Source organism: Diorhabda sublineata, chromosome Y (genome assembly GCF_026230105.1).
Source record: "Diorhabda sublineata isolate icDioSubl1.1 chromosome Y, icDioSubl1.1, whole genome shotgun sequence".
Classification (NCBI taxonomy): Eukaryota; Metazoa; Arthropoda; class Insecta; order Coleoptera; family Chrysomelidae; genus Diorhabda; species Diorhabda sublineata.
The window spans coordinates 5,814,723-5,836,161 of NC_079486.1; the positions used below are offsets into that span (position 1 = coordinate 5,814,723).

The following is a 21,439-nucleotide window of genomic DNA, read 5'->3' on the forward strand; positions in this document are numbered from 1 at the left end:
GAAATACTTAAACTTAATAGAACAGTACCTTAAGTGGCCAAAACTTAATATAAAGAATGTTATTTATTTTATTGTGATAAACTGCTCTAAATAACCGAATAACAGAACTGAACTTATTGCTTTATTTATATCTTATTATTATTTAATAATTTATTTTGAATATATTCATACCATAACAATATATATATGTATATATATATATATATATATATATATATATATATATATATATATATATATATATATATTATATAAATCAAAATAAAAATAATGAGCTTTGGAAAGCAATATCAAGGGAAAAGGTGAAAGTTTGCGTTAAGAAAGATAATAAGAACAAAATGGGATCAAGAAAAGTTAGGTATCAGATAACAACTAACCAAAAAATAACAGACGAAATCAACGGCGAAGATAATGCAGAAAAAATCAAAACTCAGTGAGTTGAGTAGTTGGGGCGTGTATTGAAAAAAGGAACAAAATCTATAGCATTCAATATGATGCAATGGGATCCGAGTGGTAGAAAAATACAGGCTTAGGACAGAAAGGTTAAAAGAAGTGGAAGGTAACCTAAGCAAAGAAGTTATAAACTGGCAGGAAAAGACAGGAAATAAGAAGTTGTGTCGGAGAATAAGCGAATACGGTGTAGATATGAACTATCGGGATTGATCCTCCCCAACAAGAGGATCTGGAGAGAATGTTTGTGGCGCAGCACCATCCTGAAAAAAACGAGAACGCGACTAAACTGTACTACAGTGAACCATTTGTTGATTGTTTGAAAGAAAGATTCCAAAAAGTAAGGAGTGAGAGCACTTTCCAATGTATTGATGAAGCCATGGCTAAGTTCAAGGACAGGAGTTCTCTGAAACAGTACCTCCCTTTGACACCTAGAAAGTGAGGAATAAAAATATGGGAGCGCTGTGGTCCCCACTATGATTTCAAAATTTATTGTGGAAAGGATGCCAACAGAGATACCGAATCCACTCTTGGAGAATCAGTCGTCTCTAAGCTTTCGTCTTCAATAAAAGATCCAAAGGTTAGTTTATGTTTTGATCGTTTTTTTACGTCGACGAAATTAATAAACAACTTTCCATTTGCTTGTGTTGGCACAGTGATTGACAATCGCAGAAACATACCTATAAAAGAAACAGGGGTGAAGCTGACTTTGTCCATAATCAATTTGGTACTACGGCGGTTTTGTGGAAAGATACAAAAGAAGGAACGCTGCTTTCAAAGTGTCATGGAAATGATATGACCTTTGTGAACAGAAAAGAAAAAGATGGGATTAAAAAGGAAATTCCTTGTCCTGCAATTGTGGCCAATAACAATAAGTTCATGGGGGGTGTTGATCTTTTTGACCAATTAATTGGTATTTATAACATGGATCGTAAGTCTTTGAAGTGGTAGAAAAAAATTTTTCACCGTTTGCTTATGCTCAGTGCGGTAAATGCATGGATTATTTGGAGAGAAAGAGATCATAAGAAAATTTCATTCCTGGATTTTTGGTTCCACTTGCGGAGGCAATGATTTCTGAAGCTCAAAAAATTGACAAGGTTGTTAGAAAACGCCAATAAGGCAGACCAACAAAATCACCCAAAGGGTGATGAATGACAAACAATATTAATCATATTTTGCGACAGACCGAGATTTAGTAAATATCGAATTCGCGATCACCAGGACGTCCGTTCGATCTCACATGCTGCAGATTTTCCTTTTCCTTATTAATTTTATGATACCCCCATCGTTCCGGGATCCCGATTACGTTGACAACCAAGTGCCTACCTAGACCTAAGCCTAATGCAATAAAACAATTTCGTTAAACCTTATTTTACAAAATATTAAAGTAACATTTAAAGTAACCGTACATTTCTTAAAATTATTAAAAATAGAAATATCCTAAAGAATATTCTCATCGCTTCTTCAGACATTATTCTTCGACACGGCCATTCTGACAATCATACGCCCCCCTAGAAAAACTACATAAGAAAAATTTCAGATCAAAAGATCGGAAAGTCATCAATCATTATTCCTTATCATTTAATTATCAAACAACATTCACCCTCTACCAATAGACCTTTGCACTATCTCTGGGCTACCCTGTATGCCACATACATTATAAAACACATCTTGTAGTTACCACAACTACCTGCCCGCCACATCATCAGCTGCCCATCGCGCACGGACCAAACTAATATTAGCCACTAATTTAGTTTGCAGTTGCGAATACACACTGATGCATGTGTGAAAAATACAAAAACAATTCAGGTCCACGACCTCCAGCCATCAATGCGCCGCGTCATTGGTGGTCTCTTTTTCTACTATAGTCCCTATTTCAGGACCCGCATCAACAGTCTCTTTGACACAACTTTCATTGTCCGAGCAAACATCCAAATCACTAGGAATATAATTCTCAGGCATCTTTCTTAACTTATCATGACTATACTGAAAGCTCCTATTATTACCCAAAGACTTTAGTTTGTACCTGTAATAACTAAGTAATTCTGTTACTACGAATGGACCTCTAAATTTCGTTCGATTACGTTCTTCATTTCTTATCAAAACGTGGTCTCCGATTTTGAATCTATTGACCCTACTAGTACCTGTAGCTATTAAATGCAAAATAATATTTAAAGATTTACAAAAGTCTTTAAAGTCTTTTCCCGTAAAACATGTTCCTCAATCGGCAATCACACGAGCGGGGACTGAAAAAATAAATACTGCAGCCTTTAAAGCTTTGATAACACTATGACTATCAATTTTACCAGTATGATGTAAATAGACATATTTGGTAAAACCATCTTCAATAACAGTCACGTATTCCTTAGTTTTATTTTTACCACTCAATTTACCTGTAATATCTATATGCACAATATGCCAAGTTATGCGGGTCTTGGGGATAGGATGCAATTCAGCTTGAATTTTACCTGAGTGGGTTTTAGAGAGTTTACAAGTAATATAATTGTCAACAAATTTACGTGTACATATTTAGACATACCCTCAACCCAGTAATATTCATCAAGCGTTTTATCCCAACCCAAGTGCATCACAGACTCATGTACGTGGTTAGTACCGGCTTTAATCTCGTAAGATTTTGAGAGGTCTTCCGATAGCTCATCACTTTGTAACTTAGTGACTATTTCTGAAATTTCCGAATCGCGCCATTGTTCAGCAAGGAGCCAACCGACCGATAATTCCGCGAGTTTTACACGTTTCTCTTCAATTTTATTAATTTGCTTTGACAAATCCGGCAAAGGATTTCGATAAAAGCAATCCGCGAGAGCCATGCGATTGCCTTCTCTATAAACTATATCGAATTGAAAAGCCCACCATCTATGTACTCTATCGTTAAGGTCAATCTTATTTTGAGAGGACTTTAAAAAGTTGCAATCCCTCACAACGGTAAACTGTCGTCCGTGCAAGTAATGCCGAAGGTGTTTTATTGATTATTGATTTAACAACAGCCATAGTTTCGAGTTCATAAGAATGATACCTGAACTCAGCTGGACTTGTTCTTTTACAGAAATATTCAATAACTTTATTCTTACCATCTACTTTATGCATAAGTATTGCTCCGTACCCATCGGAACTGGCATCGGTATGCAGTTCTATGGGATAATCCGGGTCAAAAATAATTAAGACGGGTTCATTGGTTAAAATACGAATTACTTATTGTCCATTTTCATGTGCCTCAATCCATTCAATATATTTTTTTCCTGAGGTAAGTGCATGTAATGGTTTCATAATTTGTGAAATTTTAGGGACAAATCGTCGAAAGTAAGACGCTAGGCCAAGAAAGTGTCTAAGCTGGGTAACATTGCTAGAGAATTTATTTTACGAGGGTTTGGACGAACTTCTCCGTCTTTAATTTCATACCCAAGATATGAAACAGATGTTTTAAGGAAAGAACATTTTGAAAAATTAAATGGAAATCCCGCATCTCTAAGAATTTTTAATACCATTCGATGTCTTTCAAACGCTTCCCCTATTGTAACCGCAATTACTAATACATCGTCTAGGTAAACTACTGCGAAAGTATACGCGAGCTCACCTAATGTTTTTAAAATTACTTGTTGAAAAACAGAAGGAGCATTTTTAAGCCCAAATGGCGTTGTTAAAAATTCAAACTGGCCATCAGGAGTAACAAATGCCGTACGTTCTATAGATTCTGGTTGTATGGGAATCTGATGGAAACCGCTGGCCATATCTAAACTGATATAAAATTTTGCTTTTCTAAGTCTCGGTATTTGATCTGAAATAAGCGACAAAGGAAATTTGTCTGCTATTCATTTAAATTATTAAATTAAAATATTCAAATATCTGTATACATATTACGAACTTTTTGTCCTATAACATAACAAACTCTATCATCTATTTCTAATATTTTCTTTCGCCTGGTTTCACAACTACCGACCCTGTTATTATCCCAATCCAAGAAATAGTTGTCCCATATATCGCTTCTACACTAACTTTTGATTTTCCCGATTTGTAGAAAACATAATTTGGTTCATAATTAGGAAAAGCTGGATATACTGATTGTGTATATACTTTTTCCTTATTAACATCAATTGCATAACACTGGATGCTGTATCTAGTCATGTTAAGCTGAAAGAGATCAACAGAAAAGAATAATTCAGTCACAGATCTCTCCAACAATATTTGATAAAATTAAAAAAAATATATTTGCCCATTCGAATTTATTTATCACATATTGAATACTTTCGTTCTATAAGCCTATTAACCTATTGGTTTAGAGATGTTTCAGAAAAGCTCATGCTACGAATTTTCATCAAGTTTTAAAAATTAAATTGACTGATATCAACTGATAAATCAATTTAAATAATATACATTTAAATAAATCTATAGTAATAACTAGGTATTATTATTTTCAACTAAAAAGTCTGTTAGTTTTGATTATTTTACGTATGTTTCAAGTTTCCGGAATTTTCTTATTCCAGTATTGAAATACTTATTTTAACAAATTGCATAAATTATACGATTTTTATCAACTATTTTAGTTTGAACGAAGACTATATACAGTACAATATATTCCTTATTTCAAATTGTCTACTGTTAATAGCATAACACTAATATTAACGAACACTTTGGTTGAATTTACTTACACAAATAATGAACTAATAAAGTAATTATCATAAACAGAAATACTTACTGATAATGATGAATTGTATAGTTAATTCTCAAAGTTTTTATTCTTTTGCCAGGAATACCAGGGCAATGATTAATAGTACACAGATAAGCACTTAATGTTAAATTCATCATGTTATTTAATATTATATGTATATGTAATATATTATCTATTGAGTAAAACTACTTCTCCACTTCAATCAACTTTTAACGTGATTTATTAATGATTATGTGGCTAATGTAGATAAATAATTATGACATTTGCGCTAAAGTAAAAAAATTGTTTTGCCACGAAACGTTCTTAGAAACATGTGTCTTATATACGGGATAAGAATGAAAATTTGATATTAAAAATAGTAAAACATTTCATAATAAACTTCAAAGCGAGCATCTCCAACTGAAATACAAATATCTGCTTGATAACTAAATTACATCCTTTCTTCATGCCATTTTGAAGAATTTTTCTTAATAAGGAGACAACCATTTATACCGTACAGTTGTAAGCAATTACACAGAATATTAACAAGACAAAATGGGTCACTTTTTTCTGTTTCTCATATATATTATATCTAGGTAATTTTATCCTAGTACAATAATTAACTCACTAAAAGTGTGTAGGGATGTAGTGCGTTTAGACTTTTAGTGTGGAGAGTTTTTAAATAAATAAGTGTTACAATAATTAGATAAGTGTTTAGTCTTAGGGCTTAGTTTAGTGAATTTGGTGTTAATGTATAAATAAATTGAGTAAACACCATCGTACATATTAAGTCGCGCCACTGACAAAAACAGTTAAAATAAATTAGAAAAACATTACAATTTATTCAGTGTTTATTGATAATGGGAAACTTAGCTGCTAGGTGTAGGTATGTATGTAACTAAAATAAAATAAACATCTTTTGCTCAAATTTAAGTGTATTTTAATATCCACTTGTCATAGGAAAAATATAAACAGTTACTCGATAAGAATAATAGAATTGATACTTCTGGATTGATACAGAATTTATTAATTCTTTCTTCTTTATGAAATAAATATTGCAACGGATCCTCACGGTGCTTTACCATTATCGAAAATATACAGATTTCATGATGTCAAAGGAGAACTAGTTTCAAATCATGGCTTCATATTCTCAAAAATAGATATAATTGTGATTCCAGGAAAGTTTACAGCCCTCCGAAACTATATGAAGAAATGTATACCGAAAATATATTAAACTGTAACACCAATTTCATCTTGTTTTTTCTACGGTATCTAGGAAACATGTCAGCATACTCTTGGACTTCTGACATTGCATACTTCAAATTGGTATTGTCTATATGACCTAGAGATTCATCTAAACAAAAATTGTTTAATATTAGTTGAAGTTTCGCTAAGGCTTCATCTAAATTATTATGGAATTTACCAGGAGATGTTTTAGAAACAGATATGGTTGTCATGTTCATTTTTTGCTCGTTGTTTGGGGGTCCTGAAAATAACAGTACATGCTTGTTTTGAAAATGATGTTTGTTATGTTATAGCTGAATTTTTTGCAAAAAAATCAATATAACATAGAAGTACACAAAAAGTTATGTTTATCTAATAATTTCACTTTGAAGCTATCCTTGTAAGTTTTTCTGTAATTAGTAGTTAAACTAGAACGAAAATAATTTTTCAATCAATCGCATAAGTGTGTAAAATAAACTGTAGATGATTGTATATATTCAACACGTAAACTATTCCAGCGATCGTTTATCAGAAAATAGTAGCAATTTGTATGCATTGTCTTTACAAATTAAACGCCTTGATTGACAGTAACCAATTATATTAATACAAATATAATGGTAAGCAGTATTAGTTTTGCTGTAACAGTTATATTGCTAAATTTTGAATAGCAAACAAAATAAATATAGAGATGAAACTCATTATATTTCTATAACAATTCATACAATAATGTCCATGTACTAATGTCATCAATGCCGCATGCAGAGCTTTTATCTTCTATAAAATCTCCGCTTGTATCTTCAGTATCATGAACTCCTTCGTAGTTATCATCGACATTTTCTACAGTTTCAGCACCTGCTATAGGACTCAGTATGTCTATAGATTTCGTTTCGGTTCGATCTATTTTGTAAGTATTTCTAATAACTGGAGTTGACTCCGCAATGCTTTTCTTAGTTGATTTGCGAAAAGTGAGATTAGGAGAAACATTATTAGAGCTTACACAAATCTAAAAATTTAAAATGTTAAAGTTAACTAGCCCAACTGTAAACTACTGAAAAATTGAAAAGTAACTAAAAGTAACTAGTTTTACTGATCACTATGTTTACTACCACTATAGCAACACTCATCATTAAGTTATCGAGCCTAAGCTTGTTAACCAGTATGACAGAGAGAAATGTTTTATTGTCAAAGAATTGTTACAATTTGTACATAAAAGTGACTAAATGTAGATACAAATAAAATTAAATTTCAATATACAGAAAAAACAACAATGAATAACAAAATTAAAGGTAATAATTAGTTTATAAGTCCATAGAAAAAATTAAACCAATACGCAGCATGTCCGGACTTTCCAGAAAATATGACCTCAAATTATTTCGGAATGCGAAAAAAGAGTTGATTTCAATAATTTCCGTTTCGACAACTTACAATTCTCTTCCACTTTTTGATTAATTTTGTTGAGAAAAAATAATGTCATTAGTGAGCCTTTTTGGATTTACCCCTCTCCGTCAAGTCATAGTGAAATGAAACACACTTTCCGGAGATATTATTATGAGGGTGACACATTCAATGGCAGAGCATCGAAGACTTGACTTTTTTTGCGAAACGTGGCATTGTCAGAATCACATAAGGCGTTTCCAAATGACTTACCGAATTCCATCTTACCTTCATCGTTTCGACAACTAACAATTCTCTCCCACTTTTTGATTAGTTTTGTTGAGAAAAAATAATGTCATTAGTGAGCCTTTTCGGATTTTCACCTCTCCGTCAAATCATAGTGAAACACACTTTCCGAATATTATATTATTATGGGGGTGACACATTCAATGGCAAAGCATCGAAGATTTGACTTTTTATTACGATCAGTGGCATTGTCGGAATCACATAACGTGTTTCTAAATGACCTACCGAATTCCATCTTCCCTTCACCGTTTCGACAACTAACAGTTCTCTCCCACTTTTTGATTAGTTTGTTGAGAAAGAATAATGTCATTAGTTAGCCTTTTTGGATTTTCCCCTCTCAATCAAGTCATAGTGAAACACACTTTCCGAATATTATATCATTATAGGGGGGACACATTCAATGGCAGAGAATCGAAGACTTGACTTTTTCTTACGAACAGTGGCATTGTCGGAATCACATAACGTGTTTCTAAATGACCTACCGAATTCCATCTTCCCTTCACCGTTTCGGCAACTAACAATTCTCTCCCATTTTTGATTAATTTTGTTGAGAAAAAATAATGTCATTAATGAGCCTTTTTGGATTTTCCCCTTTCCGTCAAGTCATAGTGAAACACAATTTCCGAATATTATATTATTATGTGATTGACACATTCAATGGCAGAGATTCGAAGACTTGACTTTTTTTTACAAAACGTGGCATTCTCGGAATCGCATAAGGCGTTTCCAAATGACCTACCGAATTCCATCTTCCCTTCACCGTTTCGACATCTAACAATTCTCTCCCACTTTTAGATTAGTTTTGTGGAGAAAAAATAATGTCATTAGTGAGCCTTTTCGGATTTTCCCTCTCCGTCAAGTCATAGTGAAACACACTTTCCGAATATTATATTATTATGGGGGTGACACATTCAATGGCAGAGCATCGAAGACTGCATTTTTTTTACGAAACGTGGCATTGTCGGAATCACATGAAGTGTTTCTAAATGACCTACCGAATTCCATCTTCCCTTCACCGTTTCGACAACTAACAATTCTCTCCCACTTTTTGATTAGTTTTGTTGAGAAAAAATAATGTCATTAGTGAGCCTTTTTCGGATTTTCCCTCTCCGTCAAGTCATAGTGAAACACACTTTCCGAATATTATATTATTATGGGGGTGACACATTCAATGGCAGAGCATCGAGGACTTGACTTTTTTTCACGAAACGTGGCATTGTCGGAATCACATTACGTGTTTCTAAATGACCTACCGAATTCCATCTTGCCTCCACCGTTTCGACAACTAACAATTCTCTCCCACTTTTTGATTAATTTTGTTGAGAAAAAACAATGTCATTAGTGAGCCTTTTTGGATTCTCCCCTCTCCGTCAAGTCTTGGTGGAGCGAAGCACACTTTTCGAAGAAATTATTATGAGGGTGACACATTCAATGGCAGAGCATCGAAGACTTGACTTTTTTTGCGAAACGTGGCATTGTCAGAATCACATAAGGCGTTTCCAAATGACTTACCGAATTCCATCTTACCTTCATCGTTTCGACAACTAACAATTCTCTCCCACTTTTTGATTAGTTTTGTTGAGAAAAAATAATGTCATTAGTGAGCCTTTTCGGATTTTCCCCTCTCCGTCAAATCATAGTGAAACACACTTTCCGAATATTATATTATTATGGGGGTGACACATTCAATGGCAAAGCATCGAAGACTTGACTTTTTATTACGATCAGTGGCATTGTCGGAATCACATAACGTGTTTCTAAATGACCTACCGAATTCCATCTTCCCTTCACCGTTTCGACAAGTAACAATTCTCTCCCACTTTTTGATTAATTTTGTTAAGAAAAAATAATGTCATTAGTGAGCCTTTTTGGATTTTCCCCTCTCCGTCAAGTCATAGTGAAACACACTTTCCGAATATTATATCATTATAGGGGGGACACATTCAATGGCAGAGAATCGAAGACTTGACTTTTTCTTACGAACAGTGGCATTGTCGGAATCACATAACGTGTTTCTAAATGACCTACCGAATTCCATCTTCCCTTCACCGTTTCGACAACTAACAGTTCTCTCCCACTTTTTGATTAGTTTGTTGAGAAAGAATAATGTCATTAGTTAGCCTTTTTGGATTTTCCCCTCTCCATCAAGTCATAGTGAAACACACTTTCCGAATATTATATCATTATAGGGGGGACACATTCAATGGCAGAGAATCGAAGACTTGACTTTTTCTTACGAACAGTGGCATTGTCGGAATCACATAACGTGTTTCTAAATGACCTACCGAATTCCATCTTCCCTTCACCGTTTCGGCAACTAACAATTCTCTCCCATTTTTGATTAATTTTGTTGAGAAAAAATAATGTCATTAATGAGCCTTTTTGGATTTTCCCCTTTCCGTCAAGTCATAGTGAAACACAATTTCCGAATATTATATTATTATGTGATTGACACATTCAATGGCAGAGATTCGAAGACTTGACTTTTTTTTACAAAACGTGGCATTCTCGGAATCGCATAAGGCGTTTCCAAATGACCTACCGAATTCCATCTTCCCTTCACCGTTTCGACATCTAACAATTCTCTCCCACTTTTAGATTAGTTTTGTGGAGAAAAAATAATGTCATTAGTGAGCCTTTTCGGATTTTCCCTCTCCGTCAAGTCATAGTGAAACACACTTTCCGAATATTATATTATTATGGGGGTGACACATTCAATGGCAGAGCATCGAAGACTGCATTTTTTTTTACGAAACGTGGCATTGTCGGAATCACATGAAGTGTTTCTAAATGACCTACCGAATTCCATCTTCCCTTCACCGTTTCGACAACTAACAATTCTCTCCCACTTTTTGATTAGTTTTGTTGAGAAAAAATAATGTCATTAGTGAGCCTTTTTCGGATTTTCCCTCTCCGTCAAGTCGTAGTGAAACACACTTTCCGAATATTATATTATTATGGGGGTGACACATTCAATGGCAGAGCATCGAAGACTTGACTTTTTTTCACGAAACGTGGCATTGTCGGAATCACATTACGTGTTTCTAAATGACCTACCGAATTCCATCTTGCCTCCACCGTTTCGACAACTAACAATTCTCTCCCACTTTTTGATTAATTTTGTTGAGAAAAAACAATGTCATTAGTGAGCCTTTTTGGATTCTCCCCTCTCCGTCAAGTCTTGGTGGAGCGAAGCACACTTTTCGAAGAAATTATTATGAGGGTGACACATTCAATGGCAGGGCAGCGAAGACTTGACTTTTTTTACGAAACGTGGCATTATCAGAATCACACAACGTGTTTCTAAATGACCTACCGAATTCCATCTTCCCTTCACCGTTTTGACAACTAACAATTCTCTCCCACTTTTTGATTAGTTTTGTTGGGAAAAAGCAATGTCATTAGTGAGCCTTTATGTATTTTCCTCTCTCCGTCAAGTCATAGTGAAACACACTTTCCGCATATCATATTATTTTGGGGGTGACACATTAAATGGCAGAGCATCGAGAACTTGACATTTTTTTAAGAAACGTGGCATTGTCGGAATCACATAACGTGTTTCTGAATGACCTACCGAATTCCATCTTCCCTTCAGCGTTTCGACAACTAACAACTATCTCCCTCTTTTTGATTAGTTTTGTTGAGAAAAAACAATGTCATTAGTGAGCCTTTTTGGATTTTCCCCTCTCCGTCAAGTCATAGTGAAACACACTTTCCGAATATTATATTATTATGAGGGTGACACATTCGATGGCAGAGCAGCGAGGACTTGACATTTTTTTAAGAAACGTGGCATTGTCGGAATCACATAACGTGTTTCTGAATGACCTACCGAATTCCATCTTCCCTTCAGCGTTTCGACAACTAACAACTATCTCCCTCTTTTTGATTAGTTTTGTTGAGAAAAAACAATGTCATTAGTGAGCCTTATCGGATTTTCCCCTCTCCGTCAAGTCATAGTGTAACGAAACACACTTTCTGAAGATATTATTATGAGGGTGACACATTCAATGGCAGAGCAGCGAAGACTTGACATTTTTTTACGAAACGTGGCATTATCAGAATCACACAACGTGTTTCTAAATGACCTACCGAATTCCATCTTCCCTTCACCGTTTTGACAACTAACAATTCTCTCCCACTTTTTGATTAGTTTTGTTGAGAAAAAGCAATGTCATTAGTGAGCCTTTATGTATTTTCCTCTCTCCGTCAAGTCATAGTGAAACACACTTTCCAAATATCATATTATTTTGGGGGTGACACATTAAATGGCAGAGCATCGAGAACTTGACATTTTTTTGAGAAACGTGGCATTGTCGGAATCACATTACCTGTTTCTAAATGACCTACCGAATTCCATCTTCCCTTCACCGTTTCGACAACTAACAATTCTTTCCCACTTTTTGATTAGTTTTGTTGAGATAAAACAATGTCCTTAGTGAGCCTTTCTGGATTTTCCCCTCTCCGTCAAGTCATAGTAAAACACCCTTTCCGAATATTATATTATTATGGAGGTGACACATTCAATGGCAGAGCATCGAACACTTGACTTTTTTTTACGAAACGTGGCATTGTCAGAAACACATAACGTGTTTCTAAATGACCTACCGAATTCCATCTTGCCTCCACCGTTTCGACAACTAACAATTATCTCCCACTTTTTGATTAATTTTGTTGAGAAAAAACAATGTCATTATTGAGCCTTTTTGGATTCTCCCCTCTCCGTCAAGTCATGGTGGAGCGAAACACACTTTTCGAAGAAATTATTATGAGGGTGACACATTCAATGGCAGGGCAGCGAAGACTTGACTTTTTTTACGAAACGTGGCATTATCAGAATCACACAACGTGTTTCTAAATGACCTACCGAATTCCATCTTCCCTTCACCGTTTTGACAACTAACAATTCTCTCCCACTTTTTGATTAGTTTTGTTGAGAAAAAATAATGTTATTAGTGAGCCTTTTCGGATTTTCCCTCTCAGTCAAGTCATAGTGAAACACACTTTCCGAATATTATATTATTATGAAGGTGACACATTCATGGCAGAGCAGCGAAGACTTGACTTTTTTTACGAAACGTGGCATTATCAGAATCACATAACGTGTTTCTAAATGACCTACCGAATTCCATCTTCCCTCCATTTCGACAACTAACAATTCTCTCCCACTTTTTGATTAGTTTTGTTGAGAAAAAACAATGTCATTAGTGAGCCTTTTTGGATTCTCCCCTCACCGTCAAGTCATGGTGGAGCGAAACACACTTTCTGAAGATATTAATATGAGGGTGACACATTCAATGGGAGAGCATCGAAGACTTTATTTCTTCTACGAAACGTGGCATTGTCAGAATTACATAAGGCGTTTCTAAACGACCCCCCGAATTCCATCTTCCCTACACCGCTTCGACAACTAACTATTCTCTCCCACTTTTTGATTAGTTTTGTTGAGAAAAAACAATGTCATTAGTGAGCCTTTTAGGATTTTCCCTCCTCCGTCAAGTCATAGTGAAACACACTTTCGGAAGATATTATTATGAGGGTGACACATTCAATGGCAGAGAATCGAAGACATGACTTTTTTACGGAACATTGCATTGTCGGAATCACATAACGCGTTTCTAAACGACTTACCAAATTCCATCTTCCCTTCACCGTTTCGACAACTAACAATTCTCTCCCATATTTTGATTAGTTTTGTTGAGAAAAAACAATGTCATTAGTGAGCCTTTTCGGATTTTCCCCTCTCCGTCAAGTCATAGTGAAACGAAACACACTTTCTGAAGATATTATTATGAGGGTGACACATTCAATGGCAGAGCAGCGAAGACTTGACATTTTTTTAAGAAACGTGGCATTGTCGGAATCACATAACGTGTTTCTGAATGACCTACCGAATTCCATCTTCCCTTCAGCGTTTCGACAACTAACAACTATCTCCCACTTTTTGATTAGTTTTGTTGAGAAAAAACAATGCTATGATTGCGCCTTTATGGATTTTCCCCTCTCCGTCAAGTCATAGTGAATCACACTTTCCGAAGATTATAATATTATGGGGGTGACACATTCAATGACAAAGCATCGAAGACTTGACTTCTTCTACGAAACGTGGCATTGTCGGAATTACATAACGCGTTTCCAAATGACCTACCGAATTCCATCTTCCCTTCATCGTTCCGACAACTAACAATTCTTAACCACTTTTTGATTAGTATTGTTGAGAAAAACATTGTTCATGGATTTTCCCCTCTCCGTCAAGTCATAGTGAATCACACTTTCCGAAGATTATAATATTATGGGGGTGACACATTCAATGACAGAACATCGAAGACTTCGCATCTTTTTACAAAACGTTGCAGTTCCGGAATTACATAACGCGTTTCTAAATGTCCTTCCGAATTCCATCTCCCGTTCGCCGTTCCGACAACTAACAATTCTACCCCACTTTTTGATTAGTTTTGTTGGGTAAAAACACTTTCATTAGTGAGCCTTTATGGATTTCCCCCTCTCCGCCAGGTCATAGTTAAATACACTTTCCGAAGCTATTATCACGTGGGTGAAAAATTCAATGACAAAGCATCGAAGACTTGACTTTTTTTTACGAATCGTTCCAGTTCCGGAATTACATAACGCGTTCTAAAATTTCCTTCCGAATTCCATCTCAAACTTCGATGTTCCGAAAACTAACAATTCTCTCCCACTATTTGATTAGTTTTGTTGAGAAAAAACAATGTCATTAGTGAGACTTTATGGATTTTCCCCTCTACGTCAAGTCATAGTGAAACACAATTTCCGAAGATTATATTATTATGGGGGTGACACATTGAATGACAAAGGATCGAAGATTTTACTTCTTCTACGAAACGTTGCATTGTCGCAATTACGTAACGCGTTTCCAAATGTCCTATCGAGTTCCATCTTCTCTTCTCCGCTCCGACAACTAACAATTCTCTCCCACGTTGTGATTAGTTTTGTTGAGAAAAAACAATGTCATGAGTGAGCCTTCATGGACTTTGCCCTCTCCGTCAAGTCAAACACACTTTCCGAAGATTATATTATTAAGAGGGTGACACATTCAATGACAAAGCATCGAAGACTTGACTTTTTTTTACGAAACGTGGCATTGTCGCAATTACATATCCCGTTTCCAAATATCCTACCGAGTTCCATCTCCTCTTCACCGTTCCGACAACTAACAATCCTCTCCCACTTTTTGATTAGTTTTTTTTGAAAAATAAAAAACAATGTTATGTTTGAGCCTTTATGGATTTTCCCCTCTTCGTCAAGTCATAGTGAAACACACTTTCTGAATATTATATTATTGGGGTGACACATTCAATGACAAAGCTCCGAAGAGTTGACTTTTTTTACGAAACTTGGCATTGTCGCAATTACATAACGCGTTTCCAAATGTCCTAGAGAGTTCCATCTCCTCTTCACGACAACTAACAATTCTCTACCACTTTTTGATTATTTTTGTTGAGATAAAACAATGTCATTAGTGAGCCTTTATGGATTTTCTCCTTTCTGTCAAGTCATAGTGAAACACCCTTCCCGAAGATATTATTATGAGGGTGACACATTCAATGGCAGAGCATCGAAGACTTGACTTTTATTACGAAACGTGGCATTGTCGCAATTACATAACGCTTTATCCTTGTGTTTGTAAGTATGGAAAGTTTCCTATCGGACATCCGAAAATTTACATTAATAAGGAATGTTCTTCAATAGATATTTCTAGTATTAGTGGCCTCATTAAATGTAAAATTCTTCCCCCTCATCAATTGTTCCACCCCGTTTTACAGATGAAAATGAATAACAAGTTAATGTTCGTTCTTTGTGGTGTGTGTGGGGAAAATCTCAATTCAGGAGAATGTCTACATTCAGATGAAGAGCGTTCGTTAACGGGTACTTGGATGATTGAAGAGGTGAAATACAAACTATTTTTGAAATTTGGTCATATGAGACAATTCAGACTGGAAAGGATGTAACAGGATTGTTTACCGAAATGATGTACAAATTTATTAAAATTAAGCAAGAGTCCTCCGACTGGCCGAAAAATTGTCGTATACAGAAGGAAAAAGATAATTATATAGAAAGATTTTTACAAAGGGAAGATATTCAGTTGGAATTTGATAAAATTTGTAATAACCCGGGTTTGCGGTTCCCTGGCTCAACTTATGCTAAATTCATTTTGGGGTAAGTTTGGTCAGCGTGAGAATCAACTAAAGACAACAATTGTTAATCAACCTGTTGAATTCTTCTCTATGATGACTAATCCTTTAATAAATGTAAACACAATTCTACCGATAAATGAAGATACTTTAATTGTTAGATGGGAATTTGTGTCTGGGAGTCCGAAAAACTATGCTTATAAGACCTGTTCAGGTGATGTTGTATGCAAAGTTAAAGGTATATCCCTTTCTTATTCTGCAGCTCAACAGATAAATTTCGATTCTATAAGGGAAATGGTAATAAACGATTTGGCTCCTATAAGCGTAGCTTCGAGGCCAATTAGACGAACCAAAGAGCATGAAGTGGTGACTTGTGATTGTACAAAAATATATCGGTCTAACTCGACAAAGAGAAAGTTTCTTCCCGATCACAGTTCTGTTCCTTAAGAATTCAAAAAACTGAAATTTTTTTTTGTAACATTTTATAAATGTAAGACGTACAAAATAAGATGATAATTCAAAACATGAATAATGATCTGATAGTGGTGGTGATAACACAATAAAAGATCCGTTTGAATTAATTTTGAAAAAAATAGGTATTGCCTCTTTTTAAAAACTGAAAAATTTTTTTGTTGTTTTATTCCAAAATAATTTTATAAATGAATAATAGATTCAAAAAACACAGATAATGAACTACATTTGGTGGCGGATGCCTCTTATTTTTGTAAAATAAAGTAACCGTAATAACATTTTGAGGTAACTTAAAAAAATATTAGAGTCTTGAACCAAAAATTCCTTATAAAATTTGATTTGAGGTAACTAGTATGCAAATATTAGAGCCTCGAGCCAAAATTCCTAACCAAATTGAAATAATTTTTGAGGTAGCCCATTCCACAGTTGGAGCCTTGAAAATATATGAAAACCTTGAAAATAATTATTTTTGAGGTAACCAATTACAAATAGTTGGAGCCTTAATATAATAATTATTCCAAAACCAAAATCCTTTATAAAATTTGATTTGAGGTAGCTAGCATGGAAATATTAGTGCCTTGAACCAAAATTCCTAACCAAATTAAAATATTTTTTGAGGTAGCCAATTGCACAGTTGGAGCCTTGAAAATATATGAGAACCTTGAAAATAATTAATTTTTGAGGTAGCCAATTACAAATAGTTGAAGCCTTAATATAATAATTATTCCAAAACATTTTTAAGGTAACCGATGTATAAATTGGAGTCTTAAGAACAAAAACAAAAAAAATCATTACTAACTGTCTACCCTTAGTAAAATAACCTTTCCTGGCGAACAAGATCTGTACCTGCTCGTTGGTGTTCGCTGCATAAGGAAGTAAAGGCCCGAGTACTGAACAGACCCTCACCCTTAATAGTAAAAAGAAAACTTACTCAGTTTTTGAGGAAAAGCCACATTTGTTTTTTGTCTTATTCGAATATGGTTTGAGGGAAATTCATTTTTCATCTGTAGTTCCTCTCTCTTATTTTCTTTTTCGAATAACTAAAATTTTAAAAAATGAGTTATTACCATTTAAGTTCATTTTTATATATGAAGTCTGAAGAATAATGCGTTTAAGTTTCGAGTATAATTATTTTTTAACGAAAAAACCTAAATTATTGTTTTGAATTCTCAACGTAAAAATGTAAATTATTATTTCTACAATAACTGCTCCTATTTCATTATAAAATTCAATCAAATCATAAAAGGTTTTATAATTATTTTAGTGAGAGAGAGCGTTTCTATATTCTATTTGATCAAGAATATATTACTATAAATCAATCTCTAAATAACTTACCTATTTCCCTGATTTTACACACAAATAAATTTTTATATTTTGATTCACTTTTTGCCAACGAACGAATATTAACACCCACAAAAGTGAAAAGTTCTATATCCTATGTATTATATCACACACATGATGAGGCTTCTTGATAACGCTGACATGATATCATATAGTATCAAAAATATACGAGGTATTTTAAAATTAAAAAAATAACATAAATTTTAATCATGGTTTTTATGTATATTAATATGATTCATGTATTCCAGAAAAAGAAATGGGGTAAATGATTCATGTGCCTAGAGAGATCTTATGAAAATTAAATATTTTTACTATTTTTATATTATATTCCTGCCGCGCGTCTCCAATAATCCATTTCTGTGGCTTCAAGCATTTTGACTGTTTTTTCTTTTAGAGGCCAGACTTCGCTACTATATGTTGTTATACTTTTTATTATGCTATTGTATATTCGATATTTGTTTTCCTTGGATATTTGTTTGTCCCACAATACACTATTTAGTTGTCTTATTGCTTGTCTTCCTTGGTTATTTCTTTGTGCTATTGCTTCATCTAATCTTCCATCATTAGTGATGATCATGCCTAGGTATTTGTATTTTGTACAATGACTTATTTTTTGTTGTGTTTCTTTAAGTATTAAATTTTGTTGTTCTCCTCCAATACATATATATCGCGTTTTACTAAAATTTACTTCTAGACCCCATTTCCTGTATTCCTCTACTAGCTTTCTTGTCATATATTCTAAGTCTTCGTAGTCCTGTGCCAAGATTATTTGGTCATCTGCAAAACACAGGATATATAGTGTGGAATCGATTAGTGGAATGCCCATGTTCTTACATTTCCTTTTCCAGTGTGCTAGTGTGTGTTCCAGGTATATCTTGAAGAGTGTGGGTGACAGACAGCATCCTTGTTTTAACCCCTTATTGATGGAGAATCCTTTTGAGACCTTGTTTTCTATTTTTACTTGTGATTTACTGTTTTCATAAAGCTTTTGTACTGCTTTTATTAGGGCCGCATTTATATTTGTTCTTTCCAAGGCATCCCATAGTTTTGTTTGCGGTACGCTGCCATATGCTTTTTTAAGGTCAACATACAAAAGGTGGAGTTCTTGATTTTTGGCGGTTTTCTTATCAATTATTTGCGAAATCGTAAATAAATGATCAATAGTCGACCTCCCCGCTCTGAAGCCTGCGTGTTCTTCTGCCTCCATGTTGCAATATTCCTGTTCGATTTTATTTTTTATGATTTTTCCATAAATTCTAGATATTGTACACAGCACTGTAAGTCCCCGGTAGTTGTCGCAATTTTCTCTGTCCCCTTTTTTATATAAGGTAGTCATATAAGATGTTTTCCACTCTTGGGGTAGCGCTTCACCATTTATACACTTCTGGAAAAGCATTTGCAGATGAGAAAAAAGTTATTCAGTGCCATTTTTAATTAACTCTGGTGCTATTTGACCCGGGCCTGGAGATTTTCGATTCTTTAGTGACTGACAAACGTCTTTTACTTCTTTAATTGTAATTCTAAGCGGAGATGTGATGATGTTTATATTGTCCTGTTTTTGATTTTTGAACTCTGGTCTTGTTTCTGTAAACAATTTAGAGAAGTACTCATCCCATTTTTCTAATGTTATTGGCGATATAAGATTATTTGATCTATCTTCTCGAAGAGATTTTAAGGTTTTCCAACTTTCTGTATTTCTGCTGCCTCCTAGGTAGGTGTTTATTTGAGTGCAGGTCTTTTCTCATGTCTCGTTTTTCTTTTTTGTTATAGCTTTTCTTACTTTTGTCTGTGCTTCTTTGAAATTTCTTTTATCATTATCATTTTTCGTGCATAGAAACTTGGAGAACTTTAGTTTCTTATCGTTTATGAGATCCTCAATTTCCTTGTCCCACCAGTACGTTCTTGGTCTTCGAGTGTTATCGGATCTTCCCAGGGCTTCTTCCGCTGCAGCAATCATGCTTCTTTTGATAAAGCTGTAGTGTTGTTCCGGATTGTCAAAATTTTCCTGTACCAGTTTTCCATCTAGACGTTTTGGATATAAATTCTTTACACTGTCCTATTGTAAGCTATTTAGATTGAATCTATTAATTTTTATTTCAAATGCTTTTTCTTGTTGCTGTTTTTCTATTTTATTTATCTGCATGAAAGGTAAAATTTTTGTTCTAAGTAAGAAGTGGTCGCTGCCACAGTTTGCCCCTCTTTGTACTTTAACATCCTGTATTCTAATTTTTGTGTTTTGTCTCATTATTATATAGTCTATAATAGATATTAAGTCCCGTGTATGCTGTACCCATGTGTATTTATGTATCATTTTGTGTTGGAAGAAGCCATTCAGTATTTTTAATGTATTTTGTTGGCATAATGTAATAAGTCTGTTTCCATTTTCATTTGTTACTTCTTCCCCGAATCTTCCTACTATCTGATCGTCTATTTTCTTGCCTGTTCTTGCATTTAGGTCTCCTAGGATAATTACCTCTCTTGAGGTGCCTATTTTAGAAATTTCTTCGGACAAACATTCAAAATAGTCATCTTTGTTATTTACTGTGTCGTCTTCATTTACCCCATATGTTCCTATGACTGTCGTTTTGTTTCCGCAAATAGCTATATTTATTTTGATAATTCGTTGATTGACTGCTTCCCACGATGACACGTATTTTCTTAAACTTTTTTTAATTAATATAGATACTCCTTTCTGAGCTTGTTTGTCCTTAGATATTCCCGAATAGAAGTGATCATAATGACCCAAATTTTCTGAACCTTGACCTTTCTTCTTTGTTTCCGTTAGCACCACTATATCCATATTTAGTTGTCTTATTTCTCGTAGAACTTCATTGATTTTGGTGGAGAGGCCTTGTACGTTCCATGTTCCTAAATTCATTTTCCGTTTCCGTTGCTTTGGTCGTCTTAATTTTTTACTTTTCCTATTCCGAGGCTTTTGACTGAGATTTTTAACCTTTATTCGTTTTTACGAGTATCGAGGGGTTGGCCCGACGCCTCAACCCCAACCTGGATGACCATAATTTTAAATCGGAGTGCCTTCTCCTAGATAAATTGCTTTCTCTGCAACTAATGAGTTTTATCTACCCACTTTCCTCTTTTATTAACCCTAGAAGCAAGGGTTGTCATTTGCGCCGGATCCGCCGAGATGAAGTTCTTCTTCTTCGCCTTCTCCGCCGTTGTGGTCTTCACCCGTATCCCTGGGTAGGGGATTGCGTTATACCCCCCAACATTGGGTCCCCAGTAGAACTTAGCCACCGACTCTTTTGAGTCGGGCCCACCCCCGCGACTTGGACGCGCCTGCTGAGATTTGCCTAAGTGAGGTCAGAGACGACAGCTCTGGGTCTCCTTAAGCCGGGTTAATGCTCATATATGGTGCTATGAGCAAAGGCCATTATTTTAAGTAAGTATGGATAAGTTTATACAATATTTCTCGATGTAG

General features: G+C 34.8%; 1 protein-coding gene across 1 annotated transcript; it reads right to left on the minus strand.

The window, feature by feature from the left end:
* Nucleotides 1–2,277: 2,277 nt before the first annotated feature.
* LOC130451913 (uncharacterized) lies at nt 2,278–20,878 on the minus strand. Its single transcript, XM_056791267.1, is given in 9 exon segments — nt 2,278–2,600; nt 2,757–2,970; nt 2,973–3,437; nt 3,439–3,800; nt 3,803–4,273; nt 6,381–6,599; nt 7,076–7,340; nt 19,781–20,056; nt 20,474–20,878. Coding segments are annotated over 9 exon segments (3,000 nt in total).
* Between the last annotated feature and the right edge of the window lie 561 nt (nt 20,879–21,439).